We start from the raw sequence: 18,616 nt of genomic DNA, 5'->3' as shown, positions 1-18,616 counted from the left end.
ATGGTCGAAAGGTCGTAATAACAAGGGCAAAGGGAAGGCTTCATCGGAGAAGTATTTTGAGAAGAAGCTCGACTCTGACCAAGAGAAATTGAAGGCAGAGAGGACCTGTAATGATTGTGGCGAGAAAGGCCACTATTGGAGGCAGTGTCCTAAGTGGAGCACCGAGAAGGGTGCAGAATCCTCAGCAGCAACCGTGAAGACTCTAGCTTTTGTGCACTGGGAGGTTATGGACACCGATGTTTCATCTTCTTCGTGCAGGGAGGAGGTTGGAGGACTCTCCGCTATGGATACTCGGGAGTGGATTCTAGATAGTGGTTCTTACAGGCACATGACTCCTTCCCCCATGGCTTTACAGGATCTTTGCAGGTATTCTAGTCACATCTATACTGGGGATACATCCACTATCCCAATTCATAGTGAGGGGAGGTTGGGGATAGTTCCCTATGGCAGAGGGGGGAAGCATTTCTCCCAAGTGTTGTATGTTCCATCACTTGGTTTTCATCTGTGGTCAGTGCATCAAGTTTGCAAGGCTGGCATACGCGTGGAGTTTGATGAGCATTTTGTTGCTCTCCGGGACAAAGCAACAGGCCAGGTAGTTTGGGAACGCGGAGTGGAGAATGGAGTTTACAAACTTTTAGCACTCTCTCTCCCAGGTCCTCAGTTTTGTGAAGAGTGGCAGTCTCGTCATGGCCACTTTAGTGTGGACACGCTGCAGGTGCAGGCTTTCCCGGACCAAATGGTGGATGGCTTGCCAGATGATGGCAGCAGTTGGCAGGAACCTTCCAGTACAGATGTTGGTAGTTCTTGTGTTCGTCAGTCAGAGGAAACTTTACAGGTAACTTGTGCTCTGATGTCTCGTAGCATTCGGGACAAAGAAATTCCTGTAGTGGAGGAAGCTCTTTCCACGGGGACCTATAGGAAGGCCAGGCAGGTGGTAGTTGATTACTTGCAAGAGGAGGTGGATGTTGCGCATTCTCCAGGCTTTGTGTTCCGGATTCAGAGGGGGTGGTTTCCAGGTTTTCGAAGGCCTTGAGTGGTCTTCAGCAGGTTTCGAGGACTTGGCATCCCACTGTAACAGTTGTTGATCCTTGTGAGTAGTTTGATGCCTCCTTGACTCGGAAGGGGAATGGTTCATTGTCTTGGTTGATGCATGCCAGATTGGATGGGAGCTTCCTGATGAGGCTGTTGAGCTCATGTTTGCAGAGGACTCTTTGGGAGGCAGGATTGCATATCTTGTGATTTCTGCAGCATGCGAAGGATCTTGGACTCTTTTACACAGGAGGGGGATTGATGGATGGAGTCAGACTCCAAGGATGGAGTGACTCAGATTGGGGAGGAGAGCCAGACACGAGGACATTGACATCAGGCTACAGTTTTTCCCTTGGCTCAGGAGCGGTTTCATGGAGCAGTAAGAGGCAGCCAACTATTGCCTTGTCATCAACAGAGGCAGAGTACCGGGCTGCTTGTGGTGCTGCTTACGAGGTGGTGCCGTTGCAGAGGTTACTTGGTGGGATTGGGTTTCCACTATTGGAACCCGAGGTCATTCAGAGGCATTTTGTTCGTGACAAGATCGTTGTTGATGACATCTTGCTAGAGTTCTGTTCGACGGAGGACAGTGCGGTGGACCTCTTCACGAAGTCTCTATCTCAGGCTATGCTCCGGCGGCACTCCAGCTCACTGGGGTTGGTTCCACATCTAGGAGCTGAGAGGGACGCTGTATGTCTAGAATGAATCTCCCCAGTATGCGTTGGTCTGCTGCCTCAAAGATCTGGTGTAGGGAATGTGGTTCTCTGAATAAAATGGGATCTCTCTCTCTGATGGCTGTATATGCTCTGCATCTGCATGCATAATGCTCCTCACTCTCCACCTCTTCTCTGCACAATCTGCATACCCTCTCCTCTCGGGGGATCCGTGTTGCTCTGCCAGTCTCGATCTCCAATCGATGTGATGAAACTCTAAGCTGACCAAAACCCACTCGAGAGCCGTGTGGTAAAAAGCCCTCCATGTATCTAGGCCTCTCTATAAATCCATCATCAGTGATACTCATGAAGTGATCTCTGTATTATAGCATCTTCGGTGGAAGAGGCTGTGTAGGCGATATCCATGTCTCTCGTGTATAGAGCTGCCATAGGTCCTGTGACCTGTCTCAATACTCTGTTCCTCTCACTATGAGAGAGACGGGTATGTGGTGCATCCCTGTCATACTGGAATGGTGGTAGATGATCCATGTCTAGGCCATGCTGTGAGAACCAATGTGTGACCTGTGCATAGCATGATCCTTTGTCTCTTGCCTCAGCCAGCTGTCTAGATGCCTCAAAAGCTTTGTATGACAATCTGTCCTGTGGCATCTCTCTGAATCTGTCTAGCAGGCATATAGTCTGGAATATGGCCTCTACCATCATAGGAGGCGCAGCAAACTCTGCTTGGATAATGTCATGAGGTACTGACGGTTTGCTGCGTATCATGCGTGCCATCATGAGGGCCTGTGGTCTCTCTATTTGTGTCCACCAATGGGTAGCAAGGCCTGGCGCCCATACCGCTGCTCCATACATCAGTGCCGGAGTGACTAATGTGTCAAATCGCCACCCCTTCGTCCGGGGCTCCTGAAAATGCGCTTGGTGGCACTGTCTCTCTAGCATAGCCAATGCTTCATATTTCCGTGTCAATCTAGCTCTGGCTGCTGAACCCATGGTGAAGCACGTGGCTGCTGCAGAGAAGGTAACCCCTAGGTACACGTTTGATGTCACCACCTCCACCTGGCGTCCTGCGAGAGTGAATGTCAGCTAACTCGTGCCTTGCCTTGATGTATGAAAGACCATAACCTTGGTTTTCCCAAGGTTCACGGTAAGACCCCTCTGTGCGCAGAAATCATGGAGTGCATGTAGATGCTGCTGTAGACCTCCTGGAGACTCAGACACTAATACAATATCATCAGCATAAAGCATAATATGTACTGAGGTACCTACTAGATCAACTCCATCTCCACCTCCCCGTGTAATGAAGTCAGCCACCTCATTAATGTATAACCCAAATAGCGTGGAGGAAAGTGGGCATCCTTGCTTCACACCAATGGTGCTAGCAATAGTCTCGGACATACCTCCTGGGCATCTGACTCGCCCAAAAACCTGCTCATATAATGCATAGATGCCCCATGTCATATCTGCTGGTATGCGAAGAGACTGCAGGCGCTGAAAGAGCCTCTCTCGTGGTACTGTGTCAAATGCCTTGCAAAAATCCACAAAGCAGCAATAGAGCTTTCTCTTGCTCACTCTGGCCTGATCAATCATACATCTCAAAGTGAATACATGGTCAGTGGTAGAGAAAGCTCTCCTGAAGCCTGCTTGCCCTGATGAGCGTAAACCTGCTCGCTCAGCATATAAGCGAAGCTCTTGCTCCAACACTGCACCATAGAGTTTGGCCAACACGTGGCCAACCATAACCGTCGTGTAGTTGCTCGGATCGAGCATATCCCCTATTTTGTGGATCGGCACAATGGTGTGCATCGTCCACTCCGTAGGCAAACCCTTTGCTAGTGCCCTGTTAAACAGGTGTGCAAGAAAAGGAGCCAAAGAATCTAATGCATATATGAGATGCTCACCCAGTAGGCCCAGATGGTCGGCAGCCCGTCCATGCTGTAGGCGGCGGATAGCTTCCTTTACCATCGAGTGGGTAAAGAAGCTAGTTGTGGTAGGTCGAGGCTCCTGTGGCTGAGGTATAGGTGGCTGCTGTGGAGGAGCGTGGTATAGGCCCTCTGCATATGTGTGCCATGTCTGTGGGTCTGCAATGGGTGTCGGTGTCCGGGGCTCTCTGAAGTGCAGCCATGAGATAGGGCTATCTCTACTCATGGAGAAACGGAAGATCTCTAGCTCCTGTATCTCTGCGAAGGCCCGCCTTTTGCGGCGAGTAAGTCTCGTCATCTCTCTTCTCGACTCCTGCTCTGTGAGCTAAGGGTCAACTACCATGTGTAATATGAAATGCTTGTGGTACGTAGGAGAGAGCCAGTTATTGGGGTTTAGGCTTCCGGAAGTCTTCAATTATTGCTCTTCCTTCGTGGTAGACAGCCCACTTTTCAGCTTGGGGGGCTTCTCAAACTTTAGCAAGTTCTGCACTTTTGTTTTTGAGAGAGAGAGAGAGAGAGAGAGAGAGAGAGAGAGAGAGAGTAGATTCCATTATCCGTTTCAGCATACGTTGTTCTTTGGGACAGGGACACAGATTTGCAGCAAGAGAAGAGAATGATTTCACAATGTGGCTGAGAAAAAGGGGAGAGGATGAAGCTTGTTCTACCCTTACGATGGGAACATCTTCATATGGAAGGTACTATGGCCTTGTGAATGAATCTTTTGTTGGTGTAGTTTTCTTGTCTGTCATGGTTCCGATTGGTTTTGCTAAAATCATGTAGAAAAGAGGATAAGGTTGACTTTTTTCTTACGGACACACCATTTATGTGCCTTGTAAAGGGTTTGGTCTTGTAACACACTATGAATGTGGCAATCTGTAGAAGTATCATTGTCCCCGACAATGCCATGTAGATTTTTGCAGCTACCCGGACAACATCTGGCATGGCAGACATGAAGAACGAGATGAGCTGAGGCTAGAGGGCATAGAGAGCTATCATAGGCTAGTAATAGAAGGGGTGAACAAACATGACGGGCTTTTGTTAGAGGTGTTCTTAGGGTCTTTACAAACAGATCCCCGTCCGTGCAAAGGGAGATCTTACTTGCCTGTTCCTCGTGGGCAGGGGATTTTCTCCATCCAGCATCCAACTGTCGGATGGGCAAGGGATCTGTCTGTGAAAACCCTTGTAGGTTGAAAACTGTTCTTACTGAGGGAGAAAGCTCCTTTTTTTTAATGATTCATGAGCTGTATTGAAGTGCAAATGCAGTCATTTTTGAAAGGAAAAGTGTGGGCTTGATCTGTTTTTTTTTTGTCCTCTTATTGTATAGGGGATTATTTGCATTGAGGCCAATCCAGGCAGGAGACTGCATCCTCAGGATTTCAAAACATCTGGTATGGCAACGTTCTCCTTTTGCAGGTGTTACATGGTTATAATTTTGTTGGTCAGCATGACACCCTTATGCTCACGAGGCATGGTTCTACCATATATTACTCACGTGTTTATGTTCTCATGTGTCTACTATAATGACATATATATCCATAAATGTTGCTATTTTAGCTTGCCCTAATGAGCTGCTCACCTGTGATTTTTTCCAGATCATAACCCCTGACAAGCTACATGAGGAGGTGAAACATGTATTGCACAAGGACATCAGCAATTGTGCACGCCTTGCTCTTATCATTTTAGCCGAACAGTATGCAGGCCAGGCATGCTTACCTCCACCACATTTGACATACTGCTTTTCATAATGAGCGTCATATGAGATGGTATCCAAAGTATGCATTGATGTTATTGTAATTTTGCTGCCCTCAGGGGCTTTACAGACGTGATTCCCCCCGCCCCCCCCCCCCCCTTCCCTGCTGGTGACAAGGGGAGATCTCACCCATCTCTCCTTTGTGGGCGGAGGGATTGCTGCCATTCAATTCCCACCCATCCAATGCATGAGGGGACGCCTATAAATACCCTTAGAATTATGTGGTTTTTGATGAGAATTATGTGTTTTTTGATGCACCTATACTATCAGCAGCCGATCACATACTGTCTGCTTTGTTTTGCAGGCATCTGAGTGGGCTCCTTATATGAGTTGTCTACCTGAGTTTGGTGCTTTACACAATACTGTACGTAAATATATTGACGTTTTCTTCTGGTTGACAGTTAATTAGTTGCATCAAAAGCTGCATGTCTGTACTATCTGAGATGAAGGTCTTGAGACTACCTGAGAGAAACAGAGTAGATAAACAAGGCTTTTTGTCTTGTAATAGTTTTTCAAATTTAAGCGATTTTTTGGAGTTTTTGTTGAACAATATCCCAAGAAATCTGCAAGCCTATGCTTGTGACAGGCAAGAAACCAACTGTTTTTGAATCATATGAGTTGTCTATACATAATGCTGCCGAGTTACTTTGGGGGTGCCTTTGCATGGCCTTTGCGTTATGGTGCCTGCGAGAAGGTAGCTGAGGTGGTAGATGTATCTGTAAGTTTCCAATTTGGATGATCAAATTGGTATTCATCACTGGGCTGTCTGGGAAAAGAGGGGGACGGAGCCACAGTCACGTGCTGTAGTTAGCACATGGTGTCTTGATTCTAGCAGGGATCGTTCTCCTCTTGAGGGGCTCTCAGAAGATTGGAGTGCTCATTTTTTATGCACCCAATCTGAGAAAAAAAAAGAAAGATCTTAATGTCTACTGAAGACCCAATGTGTTTATGAGTCCAAAAAGTGTACGTATGTTCCATGTGTAAACTGAAGATCTGAAACATGGAAACAAAAAAAAAAGGGCTCGCGTGCTACACGGGCCCTACATGTACAATGAATAGTGAGGTCAGTGAAACCAGTGGAGTTCATCTTGTGTCATCCTCCTCTACTACAGTATACATGGAGGCAATGTTCACTATCTGGGGGGTGTGCCGCTCTATGGCGCTGGAGTATATCCGAGAGATCTAAAGCTGATGGGAGGGGATGGCCTGAATCTCGGAGGGTGAGGGGATCTGGCTTTCTCAAGGGACTGTGCCTGATCCCTGATAACTCCATGTGTATGAGGTGCACTAGCAGGACTTGGGTTCCAGGTGCCACTCCCTGGTGAGGTCAAGTGTCCTCATCATGTGTCTTCCCTAGCTAGCAGCAATTTCTATGTTGTGGTTGCGACTTTTGGCTCTTGTGGTGGGTCTTTTCTTCTTCTTGGGCTTGGCAGCAGCAGTTGGTAGTTGGCTTAGATCCCCAGAGCAGCAGTTGGTAGTGGACGCAGTTCCTGGGGATCTAGATGCTGCTATTACCCTCGTAGTACCCTTCTGCTTCAAGTAGTTAGTACCCTTGTGCTGCCATCACCCTCGTAGTACCCTTGTGCTTGTGCTTCAAGTATGCATGTGGTATCTACCACTTTTAGCCTGCCTGGTGATAAGCTTTGAGTCTCGGGGTCCAGTGGCGGTTAGCTTTGGGTGAGCTCCTTCTGTAAGGTCAGTGGAATTAGATTGGCTGTGGACAGGATCTTGTCCATGTGTCCACCATGTGTTGGCGAATACAAGGTGGGAGGAGGCGGTTGTGCATGCTGCCGTTCTGCATGCAAATGAAGAATGGTTGCTGGAACTACAGTTGCAGGGATAGATGGTTGCTGGAACTGCAATTGCAGGGATAGCAACTTGAAGTAGGTGGGACTCATGTCTTATCAACTGATGATGGATGCTGTTGGATACCGGAAACTTGTGCAAGAAATATGACTTCTATGGATGTATAGTGTCAATGTCCACCTCCTGTGGCGGTGCTCTATGGCGCTGGAGTGTATTCTAAATCTGAAGCTGCCGCTAGCAAATTTTAATCATATTCATGGAGCCCTTTCTCAGGAACTTATGATGTGTCAGAGTATCTTTGGAGGACTTTTGGCTTGCAGCAGGTGCACTCATCAACTGCACAAACCCCTTGGATTTTGGGTCAATGATGTAGACATGCCAGAATTTGGGATCGAGCTTGGCTTTAGATGGATTGAGAGGGGTACTATTGCCAGATATTTGGGATGCTAAGTAGTTGTTCATGTTATCCCCACACAACAGCTAGCTCCAATCTCAGAGAACAACATCAAGAGGAAGCTACTCTGTTGGAGCTCCACCACCCTGGACTTAGCCTTCAGAGCCCTCGTGGTGAACTAGGTTTTATTAGCCTCAACATGGTACATCACCTTCTGTTGGTGCTTTTCAGACTCTTGTATTGGTGAGTTTAGGAGATTGGTGCAGAATTATCTTTGGTCTGGATCTCATGGCAGTCATGACATGAGACCCAGGGTGTGGCACAGAGAACTGTCATCTGAGGCCTCAACATCATTGATCATGACATCAAGTGCAGAGCCTTGCTAGGTAAGTTGGTTATTAGAGGGCCTTTTCCTGGCAATGAGCCTTGTAAGGATTTCTTCACTTAGCAGATGTAGGTTTCTTTTCCTCATAGAGGCAGTGATGGGCTGCTGAGAAAGATGTGAATCTTCACAAATTCCCACATTAGATTCCCCTCTTCTTCCTTGTTGGCAGCATTTATCAGAGCCTGGGTTCCCCCTCAGACTCAAGATGAGAGGGATAGGTAGTCCATCATGTTGAATAAATATTTTGTTGATCACTTTGGATGCCCACTGGGCTTCTTAATGGTCTAGATGGAAGACAGAACTGGTCTCCATAGTGCTGGAGAATCTTCAGACAGATGCCCTCGCCCGAGCTCCACATCATCACTCAGGACTTGCAAGGCACTTGCAGTCGTACTTTGCAGATTGATGCAGCTATATCTCTTGACTGACTTCTGGGGGAAGATCAGACTAAGGGTAGACAGATTCATTGGCTGGGACAGGTGTTCCCTTACTAGTGATTTGTATCCTTGGGGGCTAGGAACTTCCCTTTACCAGATAGCAGAGGGTTGGAGACTAGTCAGATTGACAAAGCAGGAGCCAATTGAGGATTCTATTCTTCATATGATCATAGTGGTTAACTTCATTGATGGCTGTGGGTACATAGATCCTCACCCATCTTGTCATGGGTAATCCATGTCATCTTTGGCTTTATGGTGGATATTCTCTCCAGCATCTACCATGGGATCTACAAGAATGGTGATAGATTGATGCAGTATCTCCCTAGAGGACACTCCCTTCTTTAGCCCAGATCTGGATACCTGCAATGAATATCTACACGAAGGGCACACTAAAGAGGCCTCTAGCGTCACATTACTCATGCAGCCTCTTTTTTGGAGATGACTGTGGAGATCCTAGTGGAAGCGACAATTCTCCATGTTCTTCTGGCTCTTCCAGCACAGTGGACTGCCAGTCAACAGTTGAAGACAGACCTTTGGTGCAGATCCCAGATGCCCATGATGCTTCACAGCTGTGCAGTATCGGTATCTATGCATAGACCTCATTCTCCTTCTTTATACTCTGCTTGGAAGATCATTGCCAGTCTTATCACTTGACGAACATAGAGATCCAGATGCACAGAGGCTCTAGATGGGACTCGCACACTTGTTTGGCAGGATGAGGAGAGGGACTTGCTACGTCACCCTGGGGAGTTTCCTGCCTGGCTTACATAGTCAGCTCCTTAGGTTGTTTTATATGAGGGAACATATTTGAGCAGCTCATTTGGATCCGTAGAGGAGTTCTTTAACCTATCACCCTAGATGCAGTATCGGTATCTATGCATAGACCTCATTCTCCTTCTTTATACTCTACTTGGAAGATCATTGCCAGTCTTATCACTTGACGAACATGGAGATCCAGATGCACAGAGGCTCTAGATGGGACTTGGACTTATGCCTTTCAGTCACTAAAAGTAACGTGGTACTGGTAGGTCTGAAGGTCATCATCGTACACATCCTCATGGTTATGGGGAGGCAGGATTCAGGGCTCTTCACGTGCTGCAGTGGCCAGGAGAGCTTCCTTAATGAGAGCGTGTGACGGTGGTCTTTTCTTCACAGATATAAACCTTCATGGAATTTCCACTCCGTGGATTGGTTATGACAGAATCACTTCTTTTCCACATGATTTATATGAGGCTTTTACAGGACTTTGTCCAGGCTTTTTTTGTAAGTTGGTTATACTTATTAGAGGTTCATTTTCTTGCCAAAAAGAGAAAAAAAAAACGTGTTTTAAATGGCTAGGCGCAAGGTTGCTTCCTGTGGTAATTAATAGGCTTGTGCCTTATCAATATCCCAAATGCCTCACTTTACCCTCTGCTTCCCCTTCCTTTGTGCCTCACATGCGCATTGCTGCCTTGTGCTGTCTTTGCCCTTTTCTCAGCAGCTGGTCTTTTGCCTACATGAGTGCAGGTTGACTTTAGAAACTCTCTTTCCCCAGTAAACTATGCATCTCCCGCCTTAACTTGGGCCTTCTAAGGCGATTCCCCTCATGTTGGGTTGATTGGATTGTTTTCTCCCTTTTTTGAGCTCGTCTTCTTTAATTTGAACTGATTTTATCAAAATCAACTCCCCCCAGAGCTGGACTTTATGATCTCAAGCTTATCAATTGTGCAGGTCTGCATTATGCACTCATAAAACTTTATTCTTATATGTTTTAGATTGTGTGAGAGAAGACCAGGATGAAGTGTGCGTTGATACATGCAGGCATCCTAGAATCTATCTACAAGATGGGTGCCTTTGCAAACATTGAATCTTTTAGCATGCAAGTGTTACATATCGTGTGCTGAGGTCTCTCTCTTTTCTTAAAAGTGCCTATATAACTCACTCAATTATGAACTTACACTGTCTGTGGCAGGTGTTGTGGAGCGATGATGAATTAGAAATGCTTCGCCAGAGTTCTAGTGCTTATCGCCAAAGTGTGCACTTCAGAGCAGCTATTGTAGAAGAGTATGGAGCTGTACAGCATGTTAGTCCACATGATCTCACTGCTTATTCTTCCTTTTAGTAGTTGAAAAAAAAACTCAGTAAACTTCTATATTTAGGACACTTATTGCCACCCATGCATTATCTTTTGCAAGTCCATGGCATGTCTCTCAGCCAAAATTTTAGGATTTGAACCTAAGGGTCGATCTACTGACGTCCAGACCCACCTTAGCCTGCAGCGTTGGATTTTGTCAGGGAACAGTGCTCTGGCGCTCATCTAAACCCAGCCTTATCCCTACTGATGCATTTGACTCCTTTTTCTTAGCCTCGAGAAGTTATGTATTTTATACTTCATCATGAGTGATATGGCTTATTTGAGTTTGATGGCTCAAATCGTGTAACCAAAATAATGTTCCTTTTCTTTTGGGTGATCATTCACGATGTCATGTTCCTGCACACGAAGTACAAGATGCAGGGGTTTATAATCCAGAGGATGGGATGTTTGTTTATCTTGTCTTGAAAGTTTGGGAGAGATTGTTGCAGACCAGATCGAAGCCTGGACCATGCTTATTGGTAGAATGCTAGAAAGCTTTGCGTCTAGATCAGTGATGCCCAAACCACCTTTGTGCTTGGGTAACAGGCTGTCTCCTGTGCAACACGTGCCCCAGAGTCAAGGGATCTCTCAAGGCTTGGCCAACGATAGTTTCAAATCAGTCTTCTGAGTTGACCTACACATGACTGTGAAAAGCACAAGCAAAGAGTTATGTACCAAGCTGTGGGAAGGAGCACCTCAATAAAGCAGTTTTTTGTTTTTGGAATAAAAGACTGGCACAGGTTCCGGATTAAGAGTGATGTCTTTGCAAACTTTATAGCTCAAATTGTCAGCTTTCGAGATGGTTGCTGTGGCCTCGAGAAAGGCTATGGATGTTGCGCAAACTAAGGACTTTCCGGATTAAGAGTGATGTCTTTGCAAACTTTATAGCTCAAATTGTCAGCTTTCGAGATGGTTGCTGTGGCCTCGAGAAAGGCTATGGATGTTGCGCAAACTAAGGACTTTCTTGAGTGATGATTTTGTGATCTAACTTCTGCTCATGAAGACATAAGATGTGAAGTTTGAGGTACTATAACAAAAAAGGAAGCAAGGCTTACAAGATTATGTTATGGGATGACTGAGTGTGAAGCACCAGAGAGACCAACTAATTAAATCGTGAATAAAGTTTGTACATATTTATTTTTTTACGTGTTGAAATTGTGTGGAAATTAGTGAGCTATAAGTGGTAACTTTTTCCTTCTAACTAAAGGTTTTTTTGAATTGAATCTAGGTTTTTCAACAATGTCCACACATATTTGGCCAAAGTGTCACTTGTACAAATTTCCGACATGCATATGCTGTGGGTATGCACCAAAGCATAAGAAATGTAAAAGCATTGTAGCTCCTGTGACTTTTTTTTTTCACGGGTGTTCAAGGGAACGTGACAGCTGTGTAAGGCCACCCCATAAATAACATCCCCCCCCCCCCCCCCCCCCCCCCTTGATGGGTCACCCCTATTGGTGGGGGCCTTACTGTATAACTATCCTAAATCTAGATCTCTTTTTGTCATTGCTCTTTTTTTGTTGTGTTTAATGCAGAGTTCAAAAGTTTCAAGTGAAGTATATGTCTGTAAAGGTTTCATTGACATGTTGTTATGCTCTCAAATTAGACATCTGTTCACTTGATCTTTAGTAAAGACATGTATATAAATGAGAAAACAGGTAAGTTCCCTCTAGTGAGATAATGGTATAAAAGATGTTTTGGGCAGGGGCGGGAGTGTTGTGTGTGTGGTGGGTATCCAATCCTTGCTTCAAGACAACAAAAGTCCGAGGCTCCAGATGTACAAAAATTGCTACCCTTCGTTCCTTCATAGCCCTAGAGTGCCCTGGCATTTGAGCACTTTTAGTAAGTGCAGGTGAACCAAGTCAGCAGCTGTGAAGGGTGAGGCAACTTAGTTTTGAAGGCTATGTGCATGTGCAGGCTCAAAAGCCAGGGGGGTATCCAAATCCTGCAGTATGGGAATCACGCTTTGTATCTTCCTATTTGCTGTGGAAGCCCATATAACAAAAGAAATGTTTCAAGGGTGTTGTGTGGCTATGTAAATATCAAAGATCCAATCCTTTCGACGAAGAAGCCTTTGTAGCCTAGCAGCATCCAGGGTTGGATCAAGAGGTCTGCAACAGATGGGGCATGTGGGGGGACCATTTGGGCCTCTTAGCATGGGTAGTGCAGGCAGCCAGTAGGTGGTGTAAGGTTTGTCTTCAGTTGCCTTTCGCCACCTAAGCTTCCTCCCTAGGAGTGCATCTTAAAGGAGGCCACAGTCATCCCTTGTACAAGAAAGAAAGAAAGATATATTAAGCATCTACTAAAAAGCCAATGGGCCTATGAGACCAAAGTGATACAATAATGTCCACGGCATATCTCATCATGGAACGGAAAATAAAATAGAAACAAAACAAAGCTATCTCACTAGGATGATACAAAACTGTCCATGGAATCTCATCATGGAATACCCGGATCATGGAACATGAGAGGAGCATCAGAGCAAGAGTCAAGGGAATGTGGCAAAGTGGCATAATATAGTCTTGTGTAGGTCTTTAAGGCTCTTGAGGTACTGGTCAGTTGCATGATTATGAACGTCGGTTAGAGGAGCATATGAGAGAGTGATTGGGGGGGGGTGGTTGTGTGGGGGGGTTACCTATAGTATATGCCTCGGCTGTTGTTGACAATCCTTGTGTTGTGCTGGAACAGTGAACTCACGAGCTTGGGGGGTTGATGAGGGGAATACAGTTGGCTTGGTAACCTCATTAAGGCTTATTCCTGGATTTGACTTTATCTGCAAAGGCATTATGATAATTTGCATAGATTACATGAATGACTCTTCTATGCTGATTTGATGCAGATAATAATGTCTTTGTAGGTGCCATTTGTTGATTTCTTCAATCACGATGCAAGCTGCCAATCATTTCTGTCTTTTGATAATGAGTATGAATATGCAGAGGTATGCTTAACTTTGCTCTATGGTAGTGTGCATATGTTTTCAATTTAGAGTGAATATATATCCTTGATAACGGGGAGTTTCGTGTGTGTATTATTTTTGACATAACATGAATAGATTCAAACTAGCATATGTCGTTGCTTTTGACATGCGTGTGCACACACACTTTTTTTTTTTGCGTGAAACCACTGTCTCATTAAGAAAGAAAGAAATATACATTCATAGATGTCCCAAATCGGGGCAGCTACTACTCAATTCAGAAACAGTGGGAAAACACTTCTAATTGCTGGAAGCAAAGGCTCCCGATTTCATGAGAATCTTAGAGGGATTGGAAAAGGCTTCTCTGGGAAGAAACAAACTGCCCGGGACAAAATTTCCAGAGAAGAGCAATCGATTCCCAGCATGGTGGATAGCCCACAATGCCTAGAATCTAGTCCAATCAAGGAAGTTTGTATAGTCTGGTAGGGAAGGAGAAAGGCAACCAAAAAGCTAGAACATTTGACCGAGGCGCCTCCCCGGAAAGCGAGCTTGAAGATGCCCAGACATTGTGTGAGATCCCTCTGTCCCCTCCGCGCACCGGACTCCCGGTAGCTGACAGCGGAAGTAGCCCCCTCATGCGCGAGGCAGGGTCCCGCCCACGAATATCCGGGCACGAGACTAGGCTGGTGGTCACTCCGAAAACCGAAACCGGGAAAATTTCCCATGCCCGGAAAGCGGGGACGATTCCACCTTTTTGAATTTTCTTAACGAATTTTTCTAACGAGATCAAATCTAAACTATCCTTCACCTGAATAAACCAGATAGAAGGAAACTATCAGTGATATAATTTGATCATCTGAGCGATTTCAACGCTTTTTTCCTAATCAAGATCAGGCACAGCCGTTGATCCACTCAATTGAGAAAATTATCAGGGAATTAACTAACTACTCGAATCCTAGCGTAATCCTAAGATTTTTCAGTTTGATTATTAAAACTCCACTGATTTCAGCCTAACCCCATCCGGCCCATGGGTTAGCCACCATCCTACCACTGAAATCTGTGGAACCAAACAAGTACTCACCCACCCATAGTTGAAATGCCTTTCTTAACTTTAGCTTTAGAAAACAGATACACACACACTCCTCTTTAAAACTTTAATATAAAAAAATAATCCATTGACAAAATAGATATGATCACAGATTTCATAACTCAAAATTTCCATTCAATCCCTTGTTTCACAAAAACAATACCACTTTGGACTCTCCGTTGGGACCAGCTGGTCAGCAACGAGATCCAGTAACAGATTACAATAATTATTTCACCAACATACATACATATATCTTCCTCGACATACGTATGGGTGTCCTAAGCACTGCGAGCCCGTGCATCGCCTGGTCAGAACTCTCCAGGATCCTCCTTAGGTGTCCTGGTACTTTACTCAGGGACACTTCGTCGGCCCTCGCCCATCGTACCGGAAGCACACCATTTTTCACCATACCCAGGCTGGTCAAGACTTGGGAGGTTTTTGCCGCGTGAGCTGTCCCTCGAACACTCCCCGCCAACTGTTGCAACCGAACTTCCCTTAGATAAACATATATGCCAAATGCTCCCTCCAGCATTTTGACGTAAGACAATCCTTTAAGAAAACAGAGTTTCTATGCAAGTTTTCAGTTTTGATTTTGTTTGAAAACCATGAATAATCTTAAATCCGTATCTCAATACTTCTAGATCCAAGTCTGAATTCCAAACAGAATTCCTCGAATTCCGTTAACTTGATTCTCAGATCAAAATCAAAAGTCTTAACTTAGTTTCGGATTCGGTGGGAGATTTGAGTACATTTTTCTTGAACTGGGCACATCGTCATTGATTGAAACTGATGAAGGAATTAGGTCTTGGTCAATAGTCTAAATCAGAGTTTGGGTCTGGAAAGGTTCTTCCTAAACTATCTTTCTCGAAAGGTACTATTTCAATTTCTCTTTTTCTAAATTTCGTTCGACGAATATTTGCTTACAGATTTCTAAAATATGAATTTCTTAAGAGGAATAAAATAATCATTTATCTCGATTTCCTACTTTGATAGTTTAATTAAATTTTCTCATTACCATTTTAGAGAATATGAAACGGTAGCATTTCTTCTCACAGATTATCTACTTATTCATTTTTCTAAATTTTGCAAAAATTAAACAGAGGATTAAGAGAACCCTTATTTAATTATAGGGATTCTATATGCATCTAATTATGCATAAAATCCAATTCTGATGAAAGTTACATTTTTATCATCATAAAAATCATTTATGATGAAAATTACTCTTTTAACATGAAAGAATTTCTTCTATGCATATGTTTATGCATACAAATCATTTATGATGAAAATCACTCTTTTAATATAAAAGAATTTCTTTTATGCATATGTTTATGCATACAAATCATTTATGATGAAAATCACTCTTTTAATATAAAAAAATTTCTTTTATGCATATGTTTATGCATACAAATTATTTGTGATGAAAATCACTCTTTTAATATTAAAAAAATATCTTTTATGCATAAAAATCATTTATGATGAAAATCACACTTTTAATATAAAAAAATATCTTTTATGTACCCATTTATGCATAAAAATCATTTATGATGAAAATCACACTTTTAATATAAAAAAATATCTTTTATGCACCCATTTATGCATAAAAATCATTTATGATGAAAATCATTCTTTTATGATCAAAATAAAATTTCAATAAGCTTCCTTCTATACATAGAATTTAATCCTAAAGAAAGTAGCACTTTCTTTTTATAAAATATTTTTAGTTAGCATTTTTCTATACCTAGGATGAGAAGTAACACTTTAAGAATACATATACGATGAAAATTACTCTTTTTGAATAAAAAAGTAAAACTTATTTTTCATAATTTTAGAAAAATTTTGCCATAATCTCCTTTGTATGGCTGACTATTTTTCAAATTTTAACTCTTTACAATTAATTATAAGTTCTCCAAGAGTATTTAAATCATTCTAATGTAAACATTTTCTACTTTATCAAAGAGAAACATTATGAAAAACTTGATTTTATTCATTAATCATTCATTTAGGATAAGAATGGTTGGATTTACTAAAGAAGAGAGGGGAATGCCTTTTTTCAATGAGGCATAACATCATTTTCAATTTAGAGAAGACAAAAATCATAAAAAACCATAAAATGAATAGAAAAGAGAAGAATCTCCAACTTACGAAAGAATTTGAGAGCGTTCCTTTAGCTTGATGGTTTGAGGGTTCTACTCTTGTTTGAAACAAGAGTGGCGACTAATCTTTAGAAGAGGGAAGGTCAAAAAACTAATGAATTATGAGTAAATTCACAGTTTTTTGGCTCTTGGAAAAAGTAAGGTAACAGTGCAAAAACACTATTAAGTTTCAACAAAGGGAAAAGCTTCTATTGATAGGAAAAAGTGAGCTTCTAACCAAGCCAACTGATTCTAGAATTTTTCAGATCAGTTTGGTCAATTTTTGATCATTTTTGGGTCAGTTTAGTCCACTTTTTGGATCTAGTTGAAACAGGAGAGAGGAGAGATAAAAATATCTCATTATTTTGGAGTTTAAAACCTTCCCACACATTTAATCTTGTCCTTAGTCAACTCTTCATCTTATGTGAGTATTTACTCATTTTTGGGAGATTTTCCTTTTATTCTTCTATTTATCTCCTCTCTACATTTGGATGAATCTTATTGGTCCATAGGAACCTTAATTTAAAATTTCAAAAAAATCTTGATCCCCAGGATATTGTCTCTTGAACAGATTATACTTAATTTCTAATGCATCTTCTGAAAATCTTTTTAAACTTTTGTTTCAGGGGAACTTATTTTAATAAGATGAGATATTTTTTTATTCAAAAATATTTAAAAATTGAATTATCACTCTCTAGAAGATTTTCTCTCTCTAGGCCAAAACTGGTAGAAACAAGATCTTTTATATTTTTGAAGAGGGATTTGGATCAAGCATTTTCAAGCATTTGAAATCATATTACTATAATTTTGTGCTATCTTACCATTGATGAGTCACATTATATTATAAAATGCTGTATTCTATCTTTTCTAGTAAAAACTTGATATTCAAGAGAGATTATTATGTTGTTACACGTGCTCGTGCTTGGTAAGTCATAAGATTTTTCAATATGTAAACGCTAAGAATTTGTTTCTTTTGATGCAGGTCATAGCTGATAGAGACTATAGTCCTGGTGAACAAGTAACCACTTCAACTTGCATGGACTGTGTTGTTTAAGTGATTGGATTTGAAACTGATTTGATGTGTGCTCTGTTAGATTCTTTTGTTATCCTCAAAATTATAATCCTCACAAGGAATATGCATGTACGTAATTGAATGCCCACAACACGAAGTAAAAAGCATGGATTATTTTTATGATTTCAGAAGCAAAGTAACTTTTTGCCACACTTGCCAAGCGGACGAACTAGACTCCATATAGCGTGCATGTATTTCTTGAAGCTTGTTGATTGCAGACAAACTAGAAATAGGTACATGTAGATGGAGCCAATATGACTCCACTCCTTCATTCCCGATGGGATTTAGGGTAGTGTCACCAGCCATGACATTTCCGAGTATGAAAGGGGTCTCATGGACTCCAGAAGTACAAGCTTTGGGAATGGGAGATTATCCAATACAAAAGATCAAGCGTCCGAAGCTTGGTCTAGGTGCCCGAGATGGTTTCTTCAACACAGATATGGGCATTCGAACTCATGTGTCGAGTGGAAAGCATGTATGGCAAGCTCTAGAGGATTTGGGAGAGATCTAGTATTGAAACATGGTTCTACATGGTGCTTACATACATTTCTAATAAGGTGGAATACAAAGTATCACACTTGTAAAATCTCGAAGGATTTACTTTTTTTGGACAACCCCCAATAGAAATTCTGTTCGCGTCATTATGTCCGTAAGCTAATGGAGGGACTTGCTGAAGCACCTTTGATAGAAGGTCCACAAGTTGAGATATTTTAGAGATGAAGTTTATGGTTGGGAACCATCTCTTAAATTGAGACATGTTGCACGAAGTGGCCTCACACTTGTCACCTTAGCTCTCCACTTTACATTATAGCTTTTACTTGCCATTCTAGCTCATGAGAATCCCAAATCTATAAATTGGAGTGCATATATGCAAAAATCAATTAAAGTGTAAAACCTTACATTTAAG

The 18,616-nt window shown here is 42.7% G+C and overlaps 1 protein-coding gene across 3 annotated transcripts in view; it reads left to right on the top strand.

Annotated features, from left to right (window-relative positions):
* LOC147618820 (fructose-bisphosphate aldolase-lysine N-methyltransferase, chloroplastic-like) overlaps positions 1-18,616 on the top strand; it is a 64,572-nt gene that overhangs the window by 7,899 nt on the left and 38,057 nt on the right. For 2 of the 3 annotated variants that reach the window (XR_015261974.1, XM_086773891.1), the window contains exons 2-10: positions 4,205-4,314; positions 4,944-5,007; positions 5,212-5,322; positions 5,674-5,733; positions 10,343-10,453; positions 11,733-11,805; positions 13,193-13,239; positions 13,362-13,442; positions 17,620-17,655. Coding sequence is in view for 2 of the 3 variants with exons in the window: in XM_086773891.1 (XP_086630017.1) it covers positions 4,205-4,314; positions 4,944-5,007; positions 5,212-5,322; positions 5,674-5,733; positions 10,343-10,453; positions 11,733-11,805; positions 13,193-13,239; positions 13,362-13,442; positions 17,620-17,655 (693 nt within the window). In the remaining variant the exon portion in view is untranslated. The remainder of the gene's footprint in view (positions 1-4,204; positions 4,315-4,943; positions 5,008-5,211; positions 5,323-5,673; positions 5,734-10,342; positions 10,454-11,732; positions 11,806-13,192; positions 13,240-13,361; positions 13,443-17,619; positions 17,656-18,616) is intronic. The other variant, XM_086773892.1, reaches the window with a different exon arrangement.

Source organism: Cibotium barometz, chromosome 34 (assembly GCF_041138505.1).
Source record: "Cibotium barometz isolate CiBa-2024 chromosome 34, ASM4113850v1, whole genome shotgun sequence".
Taxonomy (NCBI): Eukaryota; Viridiplantae; Streptophyta; class Polypodiopsida; order Cyatheales; family Cibotiaceae; genus Cibotium; species Cibotium barometz.
This window is presented reverse-complemented; position numbering and strand designations above follow the sequence as displayed.